Consider the following 21,750-nt stretch of genomic DNA (forward strand, 5'->3'; position numbering starts at 1 on the left):
GGGTCGGCCGGGCCGTCCGCAGACCTCCGGGCAGGGAGGCCCCAACTCCTCCCGTATATCCCAAAAGAGATAGAGTATGAGACACACACAAGAAGCAAGGTGACTCTGCTGTTTATTAAACACAAACGGCAGGGATGGGTCAAGGATCATACGCGTCTGTCCTGACACACACACAATCGTGGGGCTCGCAGGCCCTTTTTACTGTAGTATGACGCGCTACTTGCGTCACTTTAGAAAGTTAACAAAAAAACCTATCGCCACTCTTAATTGGTTGCTCGAGTGGTAGGGTTAGTATAGCATACGTATAGAGAATAATATGAGTGGACAAGGGTTAGTCAGGTGATATATCTGGGTTGTCCCTACAATTAGATACATGAGAATTGTTACATGAAGACTCCTAATGATTGGTTAATGTTAATGGCGTCAGCGATAAGAGCCCCATGTTCTGATTGGTGCGCCCGTGAACTTCCCAGCCTGGGACCATCGCTGTTCCCAGTTCTTGGTGTACCTGCAATTTGCAACAATGTTTCACTATGGGTACATGCAGACAATGTGAAGACTTATTCATGAGCTGGACGGCCGACTACTCCCACTGTCGCAGATGTCCATTGATCCTTTCAAGTGTATCTGCCTGTGTCTTGTAACGAGGGATCCAGACGCCTTCTTCCTCCTGGGCTTGGCATCTTGTCAGGTTCGGCTTGGTCACGTGAGGTGGGACCGTGTTTGAGGCAGAATTCTGCACAATTAATATTGTTTTTCCACTGTGTGCCTGGTTTAATTTGCAGGTGCGACTTTAATGTTGGTGCACGGCGTGCGAGGTTGAAACATCGTGCCCTTGATGGTCTGCTTTTGGAATGTGGGTTTGCAACATTACGACCTTGGCTGTCTGCTTTCGCCAGGCTCATTCTGCAGGATCAGCAACCTGACTCTTGTTCTGTTAACGTCCACGGGAGCTCTTGCTTGCGGCCTACTTAGGCCTGGTGTATAGGTGGAACCGTTTGGTGCGCAGGCGCTTTAGGTTATAGTCTCATATTGTCTTATGACCAGTATTGTGTCTTCGTTATAATTCTCATTATGGCACCTAGGTTTAGAAGAAGCGTGAGCAAGCTCTTTAGATGAGTTCATGGTGCGTCTTTCGTTTCTGCATTTTGAGAGCCTATGTGGAAAATAATAAAGATGCACGTCCGTGAGTATGTCTGTCGCCTACGTCATAGCACTGAGTATATTCTTCGTGTAGATTGGTGCGGGAGTGTCCAGTGTGTATATTGGCACAGGTGTGCTATCCGTTGGCTAGGTCGTCATGGCATCTCTAACGACGTATAGGTTTTAGTCTAGTTGATCCATGCCGCAGGCATCGGCATGGGCAGGGCGGGCTGCTGGGCAGGCAGATGGACACATCCTTATGGTCCTGTACCAGGGTATCTGGTCGTCTGGTAGATGGGCAAACTCTTCTCGTGGCGGGTGCTTGGGCCGTGAACCTTTAGGCCAGGCGCGAGAGGGGGAAGATGGGAGCCTGTTTTTCCATTCTCCCACTTCAGGACCAAGTTGGTCAGTATGGATATTTGCAATGTTCCAACTGTGCATCATAAATAGGGTATTAATTATGCAAACATTAAATTGAAAAAGGTTTTACATCTGCAGAGTTAAAAAAGGGAAATTATATTGCAAAGTGCTCTAATTGAAGCACTGTGAGATTTAGAAGTGTAAACTATGCATATGTAGTGGTCAAATTAAAATATGTGCTATTCGCAGTATTGTCGGAAAAAGCAAAGCATATTAGCATAGTTTTAAGTTGCACACATTTTTCAGTGACCAGTGCATAGCTCTCAGACCCCATGCTCATCGCTGTAGAACGTGGAAGATGCAGTAACAGTCTATGATTGGTTGGCTCGAAAATGACACCGACTATAAGTCGGGGTGCTGCAAATCAAGACCCTGTTCAGAACAAGCCTATGCCTGGAACAGGGGTTGTGGAGCAAGAGACATGAAAACGAGGATCAGCCCTACTCTGACAATGGCAGGGATATCTTACGTGCGTTGGCGTTTACGGAAGCTAATGTTTACGTATAACGGTGCGACTCCCCGGAAGTAAAGCACGTCAAGTGGTTAGGAGATGAATAAGCAAGAGACGTGGCCGCGCGTATGCAAGTTAAAAAACGTTGGAAACCTTGACATTCAAATGTAAATACATTCACCAATGTACGAGTTTCATTGTATAAAACTCCATAAAAAGCAACTGGGTGTGCCTTATTTTGGGAAGGGGATATTCTGCGAGTTTCTCGGTTGGTTTTTCTTCAGATATACAAAAGAAAAACGGTCTCGGTCACCCTATCAAGGACAGAGTGCTCGGATTCTTTATTGCCCTGTAAATTGTTATCATTTCAAGTTCAAACTGGACCAGCATCTCAATATCAAAGGACAACTGCCATCCGTTCGATAGACCGAGTGAAATGCGAGGGTTGTTGAAAATATGGAGCATTATGACATTTCCAAACTGTATGTGCTGAGGGCATATTGCATTGGAAAAGTGCTACTGCGAACAAAGTGTGGCACTGCAAGCGTATGAAAACAGTAACATTAGTGCTAAGTGAAGCATTATGAAAACTATCAAGGTATGCTGCCGCCAGCTAAGTAAAGTGGGAAGGGCATACCTTGTTGGTCAGCTCTGACCCCCTACCCCCACTTGCAGGGTTCCAAACATGGGTTAAAACAGATTTCTTTTCAGCATTAGAAAATGTCAGTTTTGCAACGGTGGCCATCAATAACATTCGCCCCTACTAACCATGAGACTAAATCCCACGCTTAACAGGACTTCGGTTCTCATCCAGAGGCAGTTTATTATACATGTTGATGGCATACATACTGTGCTGTAAAAGTGTGTGTACCTGATTTTAACAGCAACCGATGTAAGCTTGACTTTTAACCTTTATTATAAAATTGTCTCTGAAAATCATGCCCCCTCTTTTGTCCCAGACATCACCACACGCAGTATGAGACTAGTTGCTCTTTATTTGCACTGATGCAAATTCTATAGAAAATGCACAACTGGCATTTGCACATGCACAACTGTAAAGTAATGCAGCCCCTCAAGCTTTCACAGAGGACAAAGACACAAATATGTGCCTTTTTTGCAGGATTTGTGGGCCCTCTCTTTAATGTAAGTGGGGGGCGGGGGGAATAGGGAGAAGCAGCAGATGGCCTCTGGTTTCCTTTAGGATGCGAGTCCGACTCTAGAAGGTTCCTATGGGTAACGAGCTCAGTAACTTATTTGGCGGTGTGACCCCCGCCCCCCCAAACAATTGTACACAAAAATGTAGTTTGCAGGGTTATACAATCTAATGTTAGCAATTTGTTCAAAGAGTACTACCCAAAAATCCAAAATTAGTAGGAGTAGAGACGAGTTTACAGTTGAGCATAATGTAAAGAATTTAAATGTATGACAAGCACCAAATATACAGGAGCGAGAGCCACAAAGTCAGCAGCATGGAGAATTGCAGTGAGTTAGCGGCGACCACTGCAAACGAAGTGACAATGATGCGAGGAGAAACTGTAGCTACTGTCTTATTACCAGATCTGCATGGCAAGCACAATACAATGCAATGAACTTTATAAGACAAAGGCAAAGTAAATTGCTCTTTGGAACATGCATTCTTAATAAAGATGATGAACACCATATAAAAGTCAGAAACAACTTTTTTTTAAATCAATGAAATCAGAACAACATTTAAAACAATGTCTTTGTAAAATACGAAAAATATAAAATGAGTTGTCTGGATCTTATACAAAATATACACTACAAAAATAGGAATTAACCAGTTCACATTTTCAAAATGCATATTATAACAGAATCAGCTATTAGAAAATATATACTGGTTCCATAAAACATACTCCAGGAAATGTACATTCTTCTTAGAAGAGCAGTGCTTGGAACAGTTTCAAAAGATTTCATCCATGGAACAATTTAAATAAAACCACTGCCCTTGAACATTAGTCAAATGATATCCAGCTTTACTTTCTACTCATTCCTCCAATACATATATTGTTCTTAGGTCTCTGAACTCTTGCGCTGGGTCTATAGGATAGATTTGCGATTAGTCTGTTGGTGGGCTTCACTGTGTTTTTTCGGGAAGCTTCTTTTGGAGGAGGTGGCACGTTGATAGGTTTCCAGGGTATTGGATTACAAAAGCCAGGTGCTGGGGATGCAGAGCCATCGTAGTACCCTAAAAATGGGTGGGCGAGAAATCACACAATTTCAACTGCGTTCAAAATATTGCACATCTCAATTAATTGTATGCACTGGCAAAAGCACTCAAAACAAAATTCAAGAAGAACATTATTTGTCTCCCAAATTATTAATAACCCATATTACTATTTCTTGAAGATAATCTTATTTTTCTGATAAATACATTTCTATTACGTTATCAGAGAGAGTAGAAAACACACAGGAAACACTACAACATTGTCAGGTCAAATGAAAAGTGTGAATCAAGCTATGCACTAGCCAAATCTATTCAATTGAGAAACTAGGGATAGACGAAGAACAAAGAAAATAAGCAATGGCAAATCCAACAGATCTGACTTTCCTGTGGGCAGACACCTTCCTGCATTCATGTATTTCTAACATTACAGCTTTTGTATCTTATACTTTTCTGCAAATTAAACAAATCAAATTACTAGCAACCAACCTATGCAAAAGAAAACAGAACAAACTAAACAAGGTGAGTACTTTAATTCTGGGCCGTGTAGTCGGCTACTATGTAATCTAGTAATTAGGAGTCACATTCAGCTACGTTTTTGATGTGTGAAGATGCTCGATTGCTGCAGCTAACCCCCTACCTTTCAGACAGATGGTTTTGTTGGACAAAACAACTGCTTTAAATCACCATAATGTGACAACATTTAGACAGCAAGAAGCTTAGATGCAATTAACCAATTGCCTTACATACAGCAGTTTTTCCAAGAAAATAAATGATGCTTTAAATCAACCTCATGTGACAACCCTGTAGATAACTTATGGATACTGTTCAAGCTACTGGCTCATATGTATCCCTCTCCATATAACAGAAAAAAGTGACAAGCCATCTTTTTTTTCTCCAATATTCTTTGTTTTAAAGGTTATATAAACAATAACATACATTTGCTACTTTATACATAAGTATAGAACATAAATGAGTACATTCCAACGATCATGTTAATAAAGGAAAGAAAATTGAAAGAAAGGGGGAAAGGAGAGATAGGAGAAAGAAAAACCATAGGGGCAAGCGGGGGTGGGTTTTAAAAGAACCATAGAGGACGATTGGAAACAACCAAGCATAGAGGTTGTTAAACACACGCCCGATCGCCTCACACTGATGTTGATCTTCAGCATGGAAAGACACTTTTTCCCTCCTGGCCACCCCTTGCACGGGGGACTGTATCTGTACCCATACAGTCCCCCACCCACATTTTCTTCTTTTTCTGCACTTATCAGACTTACCCAGTCTGCTGCCGTAAACACAGCACTTGCCACTGTTTATTGCCTCCATTATCTATTTATTTATTTTTCTTTTCTTTATTAATATTTATTTTGTTCTCCTCTGCTCCGCACTTTCCACCCTCCCCCTTTCCATGCACTTTCCCCCTTTCCCTTGCACTTGCACGTTCTCAATGTCACTGGGCCTGGTAAGATTGTTGTTGTTCTCCCATGTTTCCCCTCCCTCTCCTTGTCACGCTCTGAAACACTTGTGTACGAGCGCGATACAAATAAAATATCATATCAGATCACCTATCCTAGACAGAAGCAACAAACTCAACAGCCAATCATCAACACAAGGGGCAGTATCACTCTTCCAGAATTTTAGAATATGTCTCTTAGCAACCAACCATGTCATGCATGCCCAGAAGAGTTTACCACAATACCAGACAGAGGCAAATAAGCCTAACACATCAATAAGTGAATCTCGGAGTAGAGCTAGGCCTAAGATCAGATTCACTCTCTGGAAAACACCATCCCAAAACAACTGAACTTTTCTACACAACCACAACGTATGGAAAGTTGTGCCTACATCACTCCTACAGTTCCAGCGAACATCCTTGAAGCATAACTTGCACAACCACATCTTCCGAGGAGACCAATACAAATAGTGGTTAATCACCTTCTGTGTATACCGCAGCTCCAAATCAATCTTGCACTTAACCGCCCGCACATATGTGGTTCCACTCAATATCTGACAACAAACGACATTAGTCTGAATCCCAATTACTTCGACCACATTGCGATGCCAGTGCAAACTCAAAAGGTGTACTAAGTTTGTATAAGGTCGATGAAAAGATAGAGGCATGGTCTTAGATAGGTGCAGGACCGCAGGCACGGCATGTCAGCAAAAAGATCTCTCATTGAGTTATTGTGGCGAATCTCTCCTCCATTTATAGCCTGTACTTAAAACATAGAAATTCAAAGTCAAGCATGTTCGGACCATCATGGACCTGCCCAATTCTCCAAATGCCAGCTTTCTGCCATGAAATCCACAACCTAGCACAATTATCCTGTTGCACAGCCAGGTTTTTACGCAAATAAGAGTCTGCACAAAGTGTTTTTCACCACAAATCTCATTGCATCTCTTCCAAAACATGTTTTATAAATGGAGGAGTCGAGCTGACCGGTAGCCTTTTGTCCGCAGATAGAATTACATCAAGGTACATAGGCAAAACAGCTTCCATCTCGATGCTTAACCAGCATGCACAGTCGATTTGGTCAATCCCAATCCAGTGATGTAGTGCACATAACGCAAATGCAGTGCGATAACGGCTTCTATTCGGATAACCAAAGCCACCCAGATGCACCAGTCTCTGAATTGCATCCGTGCACAGCCTACCCCGCCACACAGAAATCTGTTCATGGACTTATTAATACTTATTAATACTCAAAAGCAGTTTATTTCAGAGTGGTAGAGGAAGCATACTGAAACCATAAAATAACTTAGGAGGCAGAGTAATTTTCACCACTCTAACCTTGCCCCAAAGAGTTAGCTTCAACTTCTCCCATTTGTTTCAAAGTCCAGCTATCTCGGAACGTTTCAGTCGAATGTTATTCACAAGGAGCAATTCAACATCCCTGTTCACATGAATACCTAAATACTTAAAACCTGAATAAACCATACCCCTCTGTCCACACTAAATAACCACCTATGACATGAAAGGGAAATCGGAAAAACAAAGGTTTTGGAGACATTCACCTTATAGTTCGAGATATTTCAAAATCTCTGCAATGACAACAAAAGCTCTCGGTATGAGTGCTCAGGATCAGAAATCCGCACCAAAAGATCGCCTGCGTACAAAATGACCTTTGAAGTGTAATTCCCAAACGGAATGCCCTTTATTACTGCCCTTTATATCTGGATGGTTCCTGAGCAAAGAAAAAGAAGGGAACACTCAGCACACCTAATAATTGATGAAACTTCTGGTATCAAGGAAGTTTAAAGCGGTCTTAGTATTAGCTATTGTAGAGAATTCAAGATGCATGGGAGAAAATCTCAGCCTTGGTATCTAGGCTGGTAGGGGAACAATCTAAAGAAAGGTTTCCAATTAGGAAACCTGCATCCCCTGCACACTGTTAATGGCGTAAGCCTTAAAGGTATTTATATAAGACAGTCAAGCATCTGTTCCCTTGTATAAGGGAGACAGAGAGGACTGTAGTATATTTCAAGAATATTCAGTATTGTTAATTCATATGTTTGACATAAAGCATGTGGGCATGCAATTAATTTGAAGAATTCAATTTGACACTAGAGGTACAGTATAAAAATACTTTAATTTGCAAATGGCCCAACGCGTTTTGAGTCGTTTTCACTCTTTGTAAGGGGCAAAAATTCATTTAAATCATTTTCTACAAAGAAAAAAACATTTATAAGGGACATTTTAGTTTGTGTCTCTTAATTTTGGATACATGACATCTGACTGTGCTCAATATACAAGTTAATGTGTTGAAAAAGAACATATTTAGGTACATAATCCCCTTGTAAATTCGTGTATTGTGGACAATAACCTACATAGCAATCCAGAGCTATAATCTAATATGCAATTTATGTCATTCATTTAATCATGGAATCTCCTTTTTAAACATACAACCTTGTATTATATCTAAAACATACCCTACTAATTAGATTCAAGTGGTCCAAGTGTGTTTGTTCAGGGTTCAGTACATAGATGGAGATATTTTATAGCTCTACCAGAAGAAATGTATGCTAGATCTATGTTCAGGAGAAATTCTGGTCTCAAATAGCCTAACTGTGCAAACTAAAAGACTATAAGGGCTCTAAAAGGCCATTCTCTCAATAAATAGGATGTCTGTCTTAGCCAACGCTGTGTGGGAGATATGACTGCATTAATAATCTCTTGGTTTGAGGAAACCAGTAGTGATTTTAGGAGTCTGTGAGGAACACCTGTCATTTTCAGTACGTATTGTGCGGATTGCTCTTACTCTAAAGGGACAGAACAGTTCATAGTTAATGTACCCATATGGTCAATGTTTGGATATGAATAATATATAATATGGCAAGAATCATACCTATGGTCCCATTCATGATGGTGAAATAGCATCAAAGCGGACTTCCTTAGCGCTCAAATGTTGGCAAAAAATGCCTGTAGGAAGATACCAGCCTTTAGTCAATATGTCAAGTGATATATAAGTAGAAGGTATTATGAAAATAGGTAGGGCTTACCAAAAAAGGAAGGTATCCTAATGTCCTAACACGTAGGCTTGTACAAGTCTGGATGTTGGGTTTTCAACCCACAATATTTGCGAGTGATCGCATAAGATGGGATCTCGAGCAAGCTACCAGAGATCTGAAAGACATGGCAAGTAATTTGGTGAGGATATGATATGCGATCCGAGTGTCAGCGTTGGGTTGTAAATCCCATAAATGTACTTATAATTGTTTCGCAGAGAAAGCGTAGTTTTAAGAGGCATGGATTCCGTCCGGAAGCAGGAGCCGATGCAGCTGTGTCTGCCATTTTGGAATTGTGGCTGTGTTTATGTCTGACGAGAAGTCCATGACGTCACTACATGCATGCGCAAGTGACGTCATAAGGAGCATCACGGAGACGAGATATTAAAGACATCTGATTGACAAAAGAGCCTAACGGACGAAAACAAGGGGCCTGTTAAAATTAAAATGAAACTTTTTGTTAAGTTTTGCAAAACAACATGTATGTGTGAAGGTGACCGGCATCACATAGCTAAACGCTTCCACTTGTGACCGTAGCACTTCATAGTCGACAACGCCTTGGCGAGGACCTTCCGGCAGTCCGCTGACAATTCATAGCCTCCAAACTCTAAGGCTGCAGGAGTCAAGCCTTCAGGTTCAGTGGTCCTGGGTCATGAAGCAGGATTGTGCCTCATTCTCTGGCGAGAAGATCCGGAACCACCAGCAGCTTGACCGGAGGCGACGCTGACAGTCTGAGATTGTCTGGGTACTAAATCTGTCTTGGCCACGGCGGGGCGATGAGTATCAACCTGCATTGACACTGTCTGAGAGTGTTGATGACTAGTAGCAGAAGAGGGAGCGGAGGAAACATGTACAGAAGCAGACCTTTGCACGGGAAGGAGAACGCGTCCCCCAGGCTCCTCGGCTGGTGTAATCTGCTGGCATTTGGAGTTTGCCGCGTTACAACAGATCGATCTGGGGCCTGCCCCACTTGACGAAGATGTGCTCCACCTGATCCTGCATAAGTTCCCTCTCGTGGCAGAAGCGCAGTTCCCTGCTGAGGTAGTATGCGATCGTGTTCTTGACTCCCACCAGGTGAAGAGGGACGAGGAACATCCTTGTCTGACGGCCGAGTGCCACAAGTCCTGTGCTTCCTTGGCGAGTGCTGGGAACCGAGTGCCCCCCTGTTTCCTAACGTAGAACATGGTGGTGGTGTTGTCCGTGAAGACCCTTATCAACTTGCCTTTCAGAGACGGGAGGAATGACTTGAGGGCCCAGAACACTGCCCGTAGCTCCAGGATGTCGATATGGAGATCCTTCCCCCTCCAGTAGCCACAGGCTTCTGGCGTGCAGACGTCCGGTGAGCACTCCCCAGCCTTCCAAGGAGGCGTCTGTGGTGATTGTCTCTTGGTATGGAGGGTTCTGAAATCCCGTGCCCTGGGCGATGTTGGAACGTATGCCCCACCATCCTATCGCACCGACGGAGCTGGTCATCGAGCGGGATCTTGTCCATGAAGCTTCCAGACACCTCTATCCAGCGAGCATCCAGGGACTCCTGAAGGGGTCGCATTTGCAACCTGCAGAGCAGGATGAGGAAAATGCAGGACATCATGCCGAGCAACGACTTGGTGGTCCGCACTGTGGCCGTCTGTCACTGCACCTTCCCTTGAATGGCTGCCACCCTCTCTTCAGAGGTTGACGCCAGGCAGGACACTGTATTGAGTCTGGCGCCTAGGAACAGCGTGTTCTGCTATGGTATTAAGCAGGACTTAGGATAGTTGATGGAGAATCCCAGATCCGTCAGTAGCTGGACTGTCGTCTTCATGTGCCTGACGGCCAACTCCTACGAGCGGGTCCGAATGAGCCAGCCATCAAGGTATGGGTACAAGTGAATGCACCGTAGACGTAGAAGGGCCGCCACTGGTGCCAGCCCCTTTGTGAACACTCTGAGGAACTTCAGTCGAAAAGGCAGAGTCTTGAACTGGTAGTGCTGTCCATGCACTACGAAAAGCAAAAACATCCTATGAATTTTGAGAATGGCGACATGGAAATAAGAGTCTTCCAGGTCCAGCGACGTCAAGAAGTCTCTTTCTTCCAGTTGGCCGAGCATGTGTTGCAACGTGACCATCCTGAACTTTTGGGGCTTCAGGTATTTGTTGCAACGTCGCAGGTCTAGGATGGACCGCCAGCCCCCTGTTTTCTTTCTGACCAGAAAGTATTTGGAATAGAGCCCTGGAGCCGTTGGGAACGAGCTCCATCGCCCCTTTTCGCACCATGGCCCGTACCCCTTCAAGGAGGTGAGGGATGAGCTGCTCCTGATAGGCAACCCAAGGGATCCGGCGACCCCTGCATTGAAACTCTAAGGTGTGTACCTGGGGAAGTGTGTCTAGCACCCATCTGTCGGTGGTAATGTTCTTCCACTCGCTGACGAACCTAGTCAGCCGGCTGCCTACCAGGGTGCACACGTGGGGGCCCAATGTCCTGGCTGGTTCAGGCCTGTTTCAGAGCCGGCATCCTGTCCTGTGGGTGACAGCGATGCTATCCTCCACAACCGTAGGCCTGGGAACGGCCACTGTAGGATTCCTGAGTCGTGGATCTGGAGGGTTGACGGTATGAAGAGGAGAACCCCTTGGAATACCTGCTCGACTTTCCCCTGGAGGCGCGAAAAGAAGAACGTTGTTGCTGGAGGGTGCCCAGGAAAGGACCGTCTCTGCCTTGATGGCCTGTAGGGACTCATAGATGACCTTCCCAAACAAGTTCTCTCTGTCGAAGGGCATGTCCAACACCTTCACCTGGACCTCCTGTTGGAAATTTCTGACCTTCATCCTGTCTTGTTGACGAAGGGAGACACCGTTCCCCATCTGCCGGAACCCTGTGTCCAATGCCACTGTAAATGGTGTGATCAGACGCTACTTCCCCCTCCTGGAAGAGAGCGATTGCCTCCATCCTCTTATCAGGGAGGAACTCCAGAATAGGCCCCAGCTTGTACCACAGTTCCCTGTCGTACCTGGCTAAGATCACCAGTGCGTTGGCTGCCTTGATAGCAGACGCAGTGGTGTAAATCACTTTCCTCCCCATGGCGATCTTCTTCCCCTCGCTATCCGGAGGGACCGAACAAGACGAGGATGGGTTAGCCAACCGTTTCCTCATGGCAGCCGATAACACAGAGTCCGGTGAAGGTTGCAACCTCAGGCACTTGGGTGCAGAGTCCGGCACCCGATACTTCTTCTCCAGCCCATCTCGTTTGGCCGGAGCCGTGCAAGGGTTTTTCATGAGGTCCAGGCATTGCATCCAAATGCAGAGATTTGTCGTTGTCCGTAGTTGTGGCTGTATCCGTATCCATCCCTGTCCCCGTGTTTGGGTCCGCTGGGGGAGAAGGGGCCTGACACAGATGTGGGGGCTGAAATGGGGGGGGTTGGATGACACTTTCTCCTCTTAGTTGGAGACTGAACAGGGTCGTGGGGGACCAGTAGAGCTAGGCCCGGTGGCATCCCCTTCTGGATCTCCGACACCAAAGTGTGAAGAGTCGACAGAATGTTCAGAGACATATCCCTTGGCTGAACCGGAGGGATCGGAACAGTAGGCGCTGCGCCGTCGTCACCCTCTCTTCCATGTCCTTGTGGACTGTGTGCAAGGACTCCTGGTCCTTGTCGTTTGTGGACAAGACCTCCATGGCTTGGGCCACGGCCTGGGAGGGCTGTTTTCGGGCTTCCCCACCCTCCCTTATCCCCCTGAAGGACTTGAACTGGGGCCCGAGCCAGTTTCCCCTTCTGGCGTGCCAACAGACTTTGCCAAAGTCACTGCGGCGGTGTCCCACCTTGGAGGCAGGGATACCTTCTGTGCAGCGGCCTTCACAGGGTCAGCTCCCGTAGCAGTCATGATAGCAGCCGCCACCAGCTCCATCGTCGACGAAGGCTTAGCCTGTGCCATTTGGGCCTGCTTGGGCTGTTCGGCATTCTTCTCATGCGTCCGCGGCTTCAGACTTCTCCCGCAGTTTAGCCGGGGTAGATTTGCTCTTCGAGGAGGAGCTTGATTGCTGGCTGGCAATGGAGGCGGAGGGTGATGTCGATCGCGCCCTATCCACCGTGGGACCCGCTTCCGCAGCAAACCTGGTGGATTCAGACTTCCGGTTCTTGGCCTCGTCTTGCGCCCCCACAGATGAAGCACCCTCAAAGGACTTAAAAGAGCGCCCCTCGGACCGGCAGGTCCTGGGTGAGGCATGACCCTGCTCGGAGCACAGGACAGAAGCCTTGGCCTTAAGCCACGCCGCCAGTCTACTGTGTCTGTCTGTCGTCATCTTGGAGAATCTGAGGCATACCTCGTAGTCCACCACCTTGTGGTCTAGATGCAGGCAGTAGAGGCATTGTAGGCGTTTGTCTTCCACAAAGACATTCCGTAGCCCGCATTTGGTTTAGGGCTTGAAAAGGGACCTTCTCTCCTTCTCCTCCATCATGGTCGGAGGGCACGAAATAAGCCTCATGACCTTCTGGAATCTACAACAATCTTTGCCCTTGAGGGGCGCTGAAATTCACAGACAACCCGCTGTCGGCAGAGGGAGAAAAGATTGGACAGTCCTTTTCAGAACAAAAATAGAACCCTTTTCTGCCGAAAACGCACAAAAAATAGAAGTAGCTCGCAGAGCATACTCGAGGACTCCCAACACTGAAGCATGCTTTAAAAATCTGAAGCGGGCTGCCAGAGGAGGGGCTTAGGGAGAGGGCTGTCATTGGATGGGGGCAGTGTGACTGATGACAGTGATTGCTTTAAAGAGGAAATACAGTTGGTAAAAGAAAAAACTGTTTCACTTTCACTTACAGAGGATTCCCAGCCTGATGACAGGGAATATTCCTGAGCAAGTGAATCCATGCCAGACCGCATGCTGGAGTATCCGGGTTAAACAGTTCAAAGGTAAAGTGGAAGCAGAGGCTAAAACTACCTACACAAGTGTGTTTGGATAAGCAAGTGTTTATATTATAGACACTTGAGAAGAATGTAACAGACAGGCGGTCTTAGTTTGAATGCAAAATATGGATTTAGTTTTTTTAAATTACATTCCTGCTAATTTCAAATAACAGCATCTGAGTAGGATACTGCAACAATAAATGTACTAATGTTGAGCTGGCCGCAGAGCCGCCAGAGTCTGCCCCGGAATGCTGGCAAAGGTTAAGGCCCAAGGGCTGAATGTTGCGTCCGTTTTCTGTTAGGGATGGGGCTGAGAACAAAGAGCATGTCATGACCTGCGAAAGTAGACAATTTGGTGCAGAAAAGGTGGCGCAGGGAATGACCTGCTAGGAGCAGCCAGTCCCATTGATTGTCCACAGGTGGGGGATCAATACGGGGCCCTGTCAGAGAGGGGTCAGGCCTGCTTAAATAAGGGGAACAGTGAGATAAAATTCCTTTTCGCAGTACCAAACGTGGAATTTACTCACCCAGTATCCCTGGGTACAGCGGCACATGTAGCATGCAACCATTATAACGTATGATTCATATTTTGTATTTTCTTCTGTTGCATGAGCAGTGGCCACACAAGCGGCCAAGCTCATCAAAGAATAACAAGTGTGAAGCAATACAGGGGAAGAACGGGACTGCTTGCAGCCCAAGGCTGGAGCCACCTGCACAGTTGTGCAGAGTCACTATGGCAAATACAAAAGTTGGCAAGTTGAAGCCTAATAAGAACAATGGAGAAATGTGGGAGGCAGAACTAGGGCAAAAAAAGCCAGCAAAACTTCAAATCACTGGTGGCTTGTAGTGAATTGTGAAATAAAATGTTTTCCCATCTTTTGCTCGGTTCTAAACATTTTGAATAAACCTGCAGCCTATTTATGGCAAACCCATAGGCTTCCTATTGTGGATTAACTTATTTTTCTACTCGTCCAGCAGCAGAGAAAAAACACTTTTAAAGAATTGCTTACAAATAACATTAAAAGGATTATACAAAGAACCTGAAACGGAGCTCCGAATGAGTTAGGTCATGAGCCCCAGAGCAACCAACATGTCCCAGCACATAAAGGTCATTGTCATGAGTCCTTACTCTTCTTAACTGCTCGTCAAAGAAGATAAGTAGCAATTCGTGCCCTTGCATTGCTGCGTATTCACATTTCTCTTTCCGTACTTTACAATTGCTGCTTTGTTGAAATACAGTTATAGTTCTGTTTCGTAGTTCCTTTGAGTGCTAAATTAGTGCACTGGGATGTTTTGTACTTATGGGGCCCGCGACCCGAGTTCAATGCCTCAGACCAGACACGAATACTTAAAAAAAAAACTACATTAAGCTACGAACGCTCGTGTGAGCGCAATAAAACTTACAGGCGGCTGCTCTATTCAGCACGCTCGTTTCATTACTTTTCTGGTCTGGAGAACCAACTCCTTAACGTTTGCAGTCTGCGGCCGTGGTGCTCGCGAGCAGCGAGTGTCAGGTACTGTCAAGTTACAGTGGCATATTCTCAATTACTTTGGGTCTGGGGAGATTTAGGGGGTAATTCATAGAATTCAGCGCACAAATGGCGCACGCGGCTGGCGCACAGTGTGCGCGTGCGAATCCCTGCGCCAGCCGCGTGCGCCAAAATCCATTTCCGCGCACAGCGTATTCATGGATTCCAGCCACTAAAACCAGCCGTGGCGCAGCGACCCTGCAGCAGCGCCAGTTAAGCCCCCAAGAACGCCTCTCGGGCAGGCAAAAGCCATCAACATACCCAATCCAGCGCAAAGGGCTGGGCTAACCCTGTACCAGCACAGCAAGCGGGCTACGTGTATCACTGGGGTGCGTGGGAAGTACCTCACGCGATTGGCCCCGTGCGAGCAGAGTACGCATATTTCTGGGGTGCGCGGGAAGTTCCACACGCAATTTCATCATGGTACGTGTATTTCAGGGGTGCGCGGGAATTTCCACACGCGATTGGGCCCGTGCAAGCAGGGTACGCGTATCTCAGGGGTGCGCGGGAAGTTACACACGCGATTCCATCAGGGTACGTGTATTTCGGGGTGCGCGTGAAGTTCCACACGCGATATCAGCAGGGTACGTGTATTTCAGGGTGCAGGGGAAGTTACACACGCGATTTCCGCAGGGTACGTGTATTTCAGGGGTGTGCGTGAAGTTCCACACGCGATATCAGCAGGGTACGTGTATTTCATGGTGCAGGGGAAGTTACACATGCGATTCCGGCAGGGTACGTGTATTTCAGGGGTGCGCAGGAATTTACACACGCGATTGGGCCCGTGCGAGCAGGGTACGCGTATCTCAGGGGTGCGCGGGAAGTTCCACACGCGATTCCATCAGGGTACGTGTATTTCAGGGTGCAGGGGAAGTTACACATGCAAAATCAGTAGGGTACGTGTATTCCAGGGGTGCGCAGGAAGTTCCACACGCGATTCCATCAGGGTACGTGTATTTCAGGGTGCAGGGGAAGTTACACACGCGATTTCAGCAGGGTACGTGTATTTCAGGGGTGCGCGTGAAGTTCCACACGCGATATCAGCAGGGTACGTGTATTTCAGGGTGCAGGGGAAGTTACACACGTGACTTCGGCAGGGTACGTGTTTTTCAGGGGTGCGCGTGAAGTTCCACAGGCGATATCAGCAGGGTACGTGTATTTCAGGGTGCAGGGGAAGTTACACACGCGAAATCAGCAGGGTACGTGTATTCCAGGGGTGCGCGGGAAGTTCCACACGCGATTCCATCAGGGTACGTGTATTTCAGGGTGCGGGGGAAGTTCGACACGTGATTCCATCAGGGTACGTGTATTACAGGGGTGCGCGGGGAGCACCACACGTGAATTGCACGTGTGGGCCCTCCCAGGTGTTCCCTCTACACCCTCCACGGCCCCTGCAGGTGGCTCACACCACAGGGGCCTACCCTGCACATGTCCTGCAGGCACCCCATCCACCATGGCCATGCCCCCCAGCCAACCCACATGTCAACTTGCACTACTGCCCACCAACACATGTCTCCCTGCACCCCCAGCCACCAGGGGCACCCTCCACAGGCCCCCACCCATGTCTCCCACCACCCCCCAGCAGTGCAGGGGCACCGTCCACCAGGCCCCCCACCCATGTCTCCCACCACCCCCACCCCCCAGCAGTGCAGGGGCACCCACCACCAGGCCCCCACCCATGTCTCCCACCACCCCCACCCCCCAGCCACCAGGGGCAGCCTCCACCAGGCCCCCACCCATGTCTCCCACCCCCCCACCCCCCAGCAGTGCAGGGGCACCCACCACCAGGCTCCCACCCATGTCTCCCACCACCCCCACCACCCAGCCACCAGGGGCAGGCTCCACCAGGCCCCCACCCATGTATCCCACCACTCCCACCCCCCAGGGGCAGGCTCCACCACCCCCACCCCCCCAGCAGTGCAGGGGCACCCACCACCAGGCCCCCACCCATGTCTCCCACCACCCCCACCCCCCAGCCACCAGGGGCAGCCTCCACCAGGCCCCCACCCATGTCTCCCAGCACCCCCACCCCCCAGCACTGTGGGGCACCTGCCAGCAGGCCCCCACCCATGTCCAACTCATGTTCCCCACCATCCCCACCCCCCAGCACTGCGGGGCACCTGCCAGCAGGCCCCAACCCATGTGCAACTCATGTACCCCTGCACCCCCACCCCCCAGCACTGTGGGGCACCTGTCAGCAGGCCCCCACCCATGTCCAACTCATGTTCCCCACCATCCCCACCCCCCAGCACTGTGGGGCACCTGCCAGCAGGCCCCCACTCATGTCCAACTCATGTACCCCTGCACCCCCACCCCCCAGCACTGTGGGGCACCTGCCAGCAGGCCCCCACCCATGTCTCCCACCACCCCCACCCCCCAGCCACCAGGGGCAGCCTCCACCAGGCCCCCACCCATGTCTCCCACCACCCCCACCCCCCAGCCACCAGGGGCAGCCTCCACCAGGCCCCCACCCATGTCTCCCACCACCCCCACCCCCCAGCCACTAGGGGCAGGCTCCACCAGGCCCCCACCCATGTCTCCCAGCACCCCCACCCCCCAGCACTGTGGGGCACCTGCCAGCAGGCCCCCACCCATGTCCAACTCATGTTCCCCACCATCCCCACCCCCCAGCACTGTGGGGCACCTGCCAGCAGGCCCCAACCCATGTGCAACTCATGTACCCCTGCACCCCCACCCCCCAGCACTGTGGGGCACCTGTCAGCAGGCCCCCACCCATGTCCAACTCATGTTCCCCACCATCCCCACCCCCCAGCACTGTGGGGCACCTGCCAGCAGACCCCCACTCATGTCCAACTCATGTACCCCTGCACCCCCACCCCCCAGCACTGTGGGGCACCTGCCAGCAGGCCCCCACCCATGTCTCCCACCACCCCCACCCCCCAGCCACCAGGGGCAGCCTCCACCAGGCCCCCACCCATGTCTCCCACCACCCCCACCCCCCAGCCACCAGGGGCAGCCTCCACCAGGCCCCCACCCATGTCTCCCACCACCCCCACCCCCCAGCCACCAGGGGCAGGCTCCACCAGGCCCCCACCCATGTCTCCCACCACCCCCACCCCCCCAGCAGTGCAGGGGCACCCACCACCAGGCCCCCAGCCATGTCTCCCCCACCTCCCACCCCCCAGCCACCAGGGGCAGGCTCCACCAGGCCCCCACCCATGTCTCCCAGCACCCCCACCCCCCAGCACTGTGGGGCACCTGCCAGCAGGCCCCCACCCATGTGCAACTCATGTACCCCTGCACCCCCAGCACTGTGGGGCACCTGCCAGCAGGCCCCCACCCATGTCCAACTCATGTTCCCCACCACCCCCAACCCCCCAGCACTGTGGGGCACCTGCCAGCAGGCCCCCACTCATGTCCAACTCATGTACCCCTGCACCCCCACCCCCCAGCACTGTGGGGCACCTGCCAGCAGGCCCCCACCCATGTCCAACTCATGTTCCCCACCACCCCCACCCCCCAGCACTGTGGGGCACCTGCCAGCAGGCCCCCACCCATATCCAACTCATGTTCCCCACCACCCCCATCCCCCAGCCACCAGGGGCAGCCTCCACCAGGCCCCCACTCATGTCCAACTCATGTTCCCCACCACCCCCATCCCCCAGCCACCAGGGGCAGCCTCCACCAGGCCCCCACCCATGTCTCACACCACCCCCACGCCCCAGCCACCAGGGGCAGCCTCCACCAGGCCCCCACCCATGTCTCCCACCACCCCCACCCACCACCAGGCCCCCACCCATGTCTCCCACCACCCCCACCCCCCAGCCACCAGGGGCAGGCTCAACCAGGCCCCCACCCATGTCTCCCACCACCCCCACCCCCCAGCCACCAGGGGCAGGCTCCACCACCCCCACCCCCCAGCAATGCAGGGGCACCCACCACCAGGCCCCCACCCATGTCTCCCACCACCCCCACCCCCCAGCCACCAGGGGCAGCCTCCACCAGGCCCCCACCCATATCTCCCAGCACCCCCACCCCCCAGCAGGCCCCCACCCATGTGCAACTCATGTACCCCTGCACCCCCACCCCCCCAGCACTGTGGGGCACCTGCCAGCAGGCCCCCACTCATGTCCAACTCGTGTACCCCTGCACCCCCACCCCCCAGCACTGTGGGGCACCTGCCAGCAGGCCCCCACCCATGTCCAACTCATGTTCCCCACCACCCCCATTCCCCAGCCACCAGGGGCAGCCTCCACCAGGCCCCCACCCATGTCTCCCACCACCCCCACCCCTCAGCCACCAGGGGCAGCCTCCACCAGGCCCCCACCCATGTCTCCCACCACCCCACCCCCCAGCCACCAGGGGCAGGCTCCACCAGGCCCCCACCCATGTCTCCCACCACCCCCACCCCCCAGCAGTGCAGGGGCACCCACCACCAGGCCCCCACCCATGTCTCCCACCACCCCCACCCCCCAGCCACCAGGGGCAGGCTCCACCAGGCCCCCACCCATGTCTCCCACCACCCCCACCCCCCAGCAGTGCAGGGGCACCCACCACCAGGCCCCCACCCATGTCTCCCACCACCACCACGCCCCCCACCCCCCCAGCCACCAGGGGCAGCCTCCACCAGGCCCCCACCCATGTCTCCCAGCACCCCCATCCCTCAGCACTGTGGGGCACCTGCCAGCAGGCCCCCACTCATGTCCAACTCATGTACCCCTGCACCCCCACCCCCTAGCACTGTGGGGTACCTGCCAGCAGGCCCTCACCCATGTCCAACTCATGTTCCCCACCACCCCCATCCCCCAGCCACCAGGGGCAGCCTCCACCAGGCCTCCACTCATGTCCAACTCATGTTCCCCACCACCCCCATCCCCCAGCCACCAGGGGCAGCCTCCACCAGGCCCCCACCCATGTCTCACACCACCCCCACGCCCCAGCCACCAGGGGCAGCCTCCACCAGGCCCCCACCCATGTCTCCCACCACCCCCACCCCCCAGCAGTGCAGGGGCACCCACCACCAGACCCCCACCCATGTCTCCCACCACCCCCACCTCCCAGCCACCAGGGGCAGGCTCCACCAGGCCCCCACCCATGTCTCCCACCACCCCCACCCCCCAGCAGTGCAGGGGCACCCACCACCAGGCCCCCACCCATGTCTCCCACCACCCCCACCCCCCAGCCACCAGGGGCAGCCTCCACCAGGCCCCCACCCATGTCTCCCAGCACCCTCACCCCCCAGCACTGTGGGGCACCTGCCAGCAGGCCCCCACTCATGTGCAACTCATGTACCCCTGCACCCCCACCCCCCAGCACTGTGGGGCACCTGCCAGCAGGCCCCCACCCATGTCCAACTCATGTTCCCCACCACCCCCATCCCCCAGCCACCAGGGGCAGCCTCCACCAGGCCCCCACTCATGTCCAACTCATGTACCCCTGCACCCCCACCCCCCAGCATTGTGGGGCAACTGCCAGCAGGCCCCCACCCATGTCTCCCACCACCCCCACCCCCCAGCAGTGCAGGAGCACCCTCCACCAGGCCCTCGCCCATGTCCCATCCATGCCCCCCTGCACCTGGGTCCCACCAATCCCCAATCATGTCCGTAATGGCCATCCTCCCCTGCCAAAAGGCCCAACCAACTATCACATCCACCCACATATCAAAGGCAATTACATGTTACACACCCAATGTAAATAATGCAAATGAACACATGTCTGTCACACACAATGGCTGCAAGTGAATGTTAAAACACCCAACATGACATGCATGAAAGCAATGAGATGATACAACACATTGAAGGATGAAAATATAAATGTATTTAAAATCAACTTGAATGGAAATGAAATGAGAAAAACCACAAAGCAAAACAACCAAAAGAAGATGAATGTCCATGAAAAAAATCAAGAACACACAGCACAATCAAAATAAATGTCCAAAGTCACAGTCAGAAAAGAAATCCAACGTAAATGATAAACAAAAACCATTGCTCCATGGCGATGAAAAAACTCCATAAAAAAGAAAAATCCATTGAAGAACTATTTACAAGATAATCCCGGGTCCATGAGCCCAACCAAATGAAACCCAACTATGACAACTAACTAAAAACCGAACTACATACAAAAACGTGGCGCATTGTCCAATCGCAACCAAATAAAAAAAAAAAATAAAGGAAACCTAACACTAACTATATAACTATATACAAAGGCGGCGGGCAAGTCCAGCGGCTCACTCCGTGGTGTTCTGGGCCAGGGCATCATCGAACTCCTGTTCGATGTCCAGGAGGCGGTCCTGTTCCATGGCCCCGAGGGTCCGCAGGGACGACGCCGTCTCCTCCTCCAACCCCCTGCGGATTGCCTCGAGGCACTCGGCCCGCCTCAGGGCCCTCCGCATGGAGTTCTCCGCCCTGACCATTGTGAGCTGCGCCTCTTCCGCCCGCCGCCGCTCCGCACCTATCTGCTGGCCCAACCGCTGCCACACAGAAGACACACCCCGTCCTGGGTCCACCTGCCCTCCGGCCGATGCCTGCCCCTCCGATGTTCAAGGCCCTGAGCCTTCATGGCTCCCACCACGTTGCTGCTGCTGCTGTGCCTCTGCCCGTGCACTGCCTCCTGCTGCCTGCACATCCTCCGCCGGCTGGGGTGCAGTTGTTGATGTGGCCACCCCTGCTGGACGT

The 21,750-nt window shown here is 51.2% G+C and overlaps 1 protein-coding gene across 1 annotated transcript in view; it reads right to left on the reverse strand.

The window, feature by feature from the left end:
* Positions 1-3,543: 3,543 nt before the first annotated feature.
* The window catches only part of CCDC34 (coiled-coil domain containing 34), a 563,579-nt gene continuing 545,372 nt past the window's right edge, over positions 3,544-21,750 (reverse strand). The window contains exon 7 of the mRNA XM_069623507.1: positions 3,544-4,220. Coding sequence (XP_069479608.1) covers positions 4,009-4,220 — 212 coding nt within the window. The 3' untranslated portion in view covers positions 3,544-4,008. The remainder of the gene's footprint in view (positions 4,221-21,750) is intronic.

Source organism: Ambystoma mexicanum, chromosome 11, assembly GCF_040938575.1.
Source record: "Ambystoma mexicanum isolate Mex_15411 chromosome 11, UKY_AmexF1_1, whole genome shotgun sequence".
In the NCBI taxonomy this organism is placed as follows: domain Eukaryota; kingdom Metazoa; phylum Chordata; class Amphibia; order Caudata; family Ambystomatidae; genus Ambystoma; species Ambystoma mexicanum.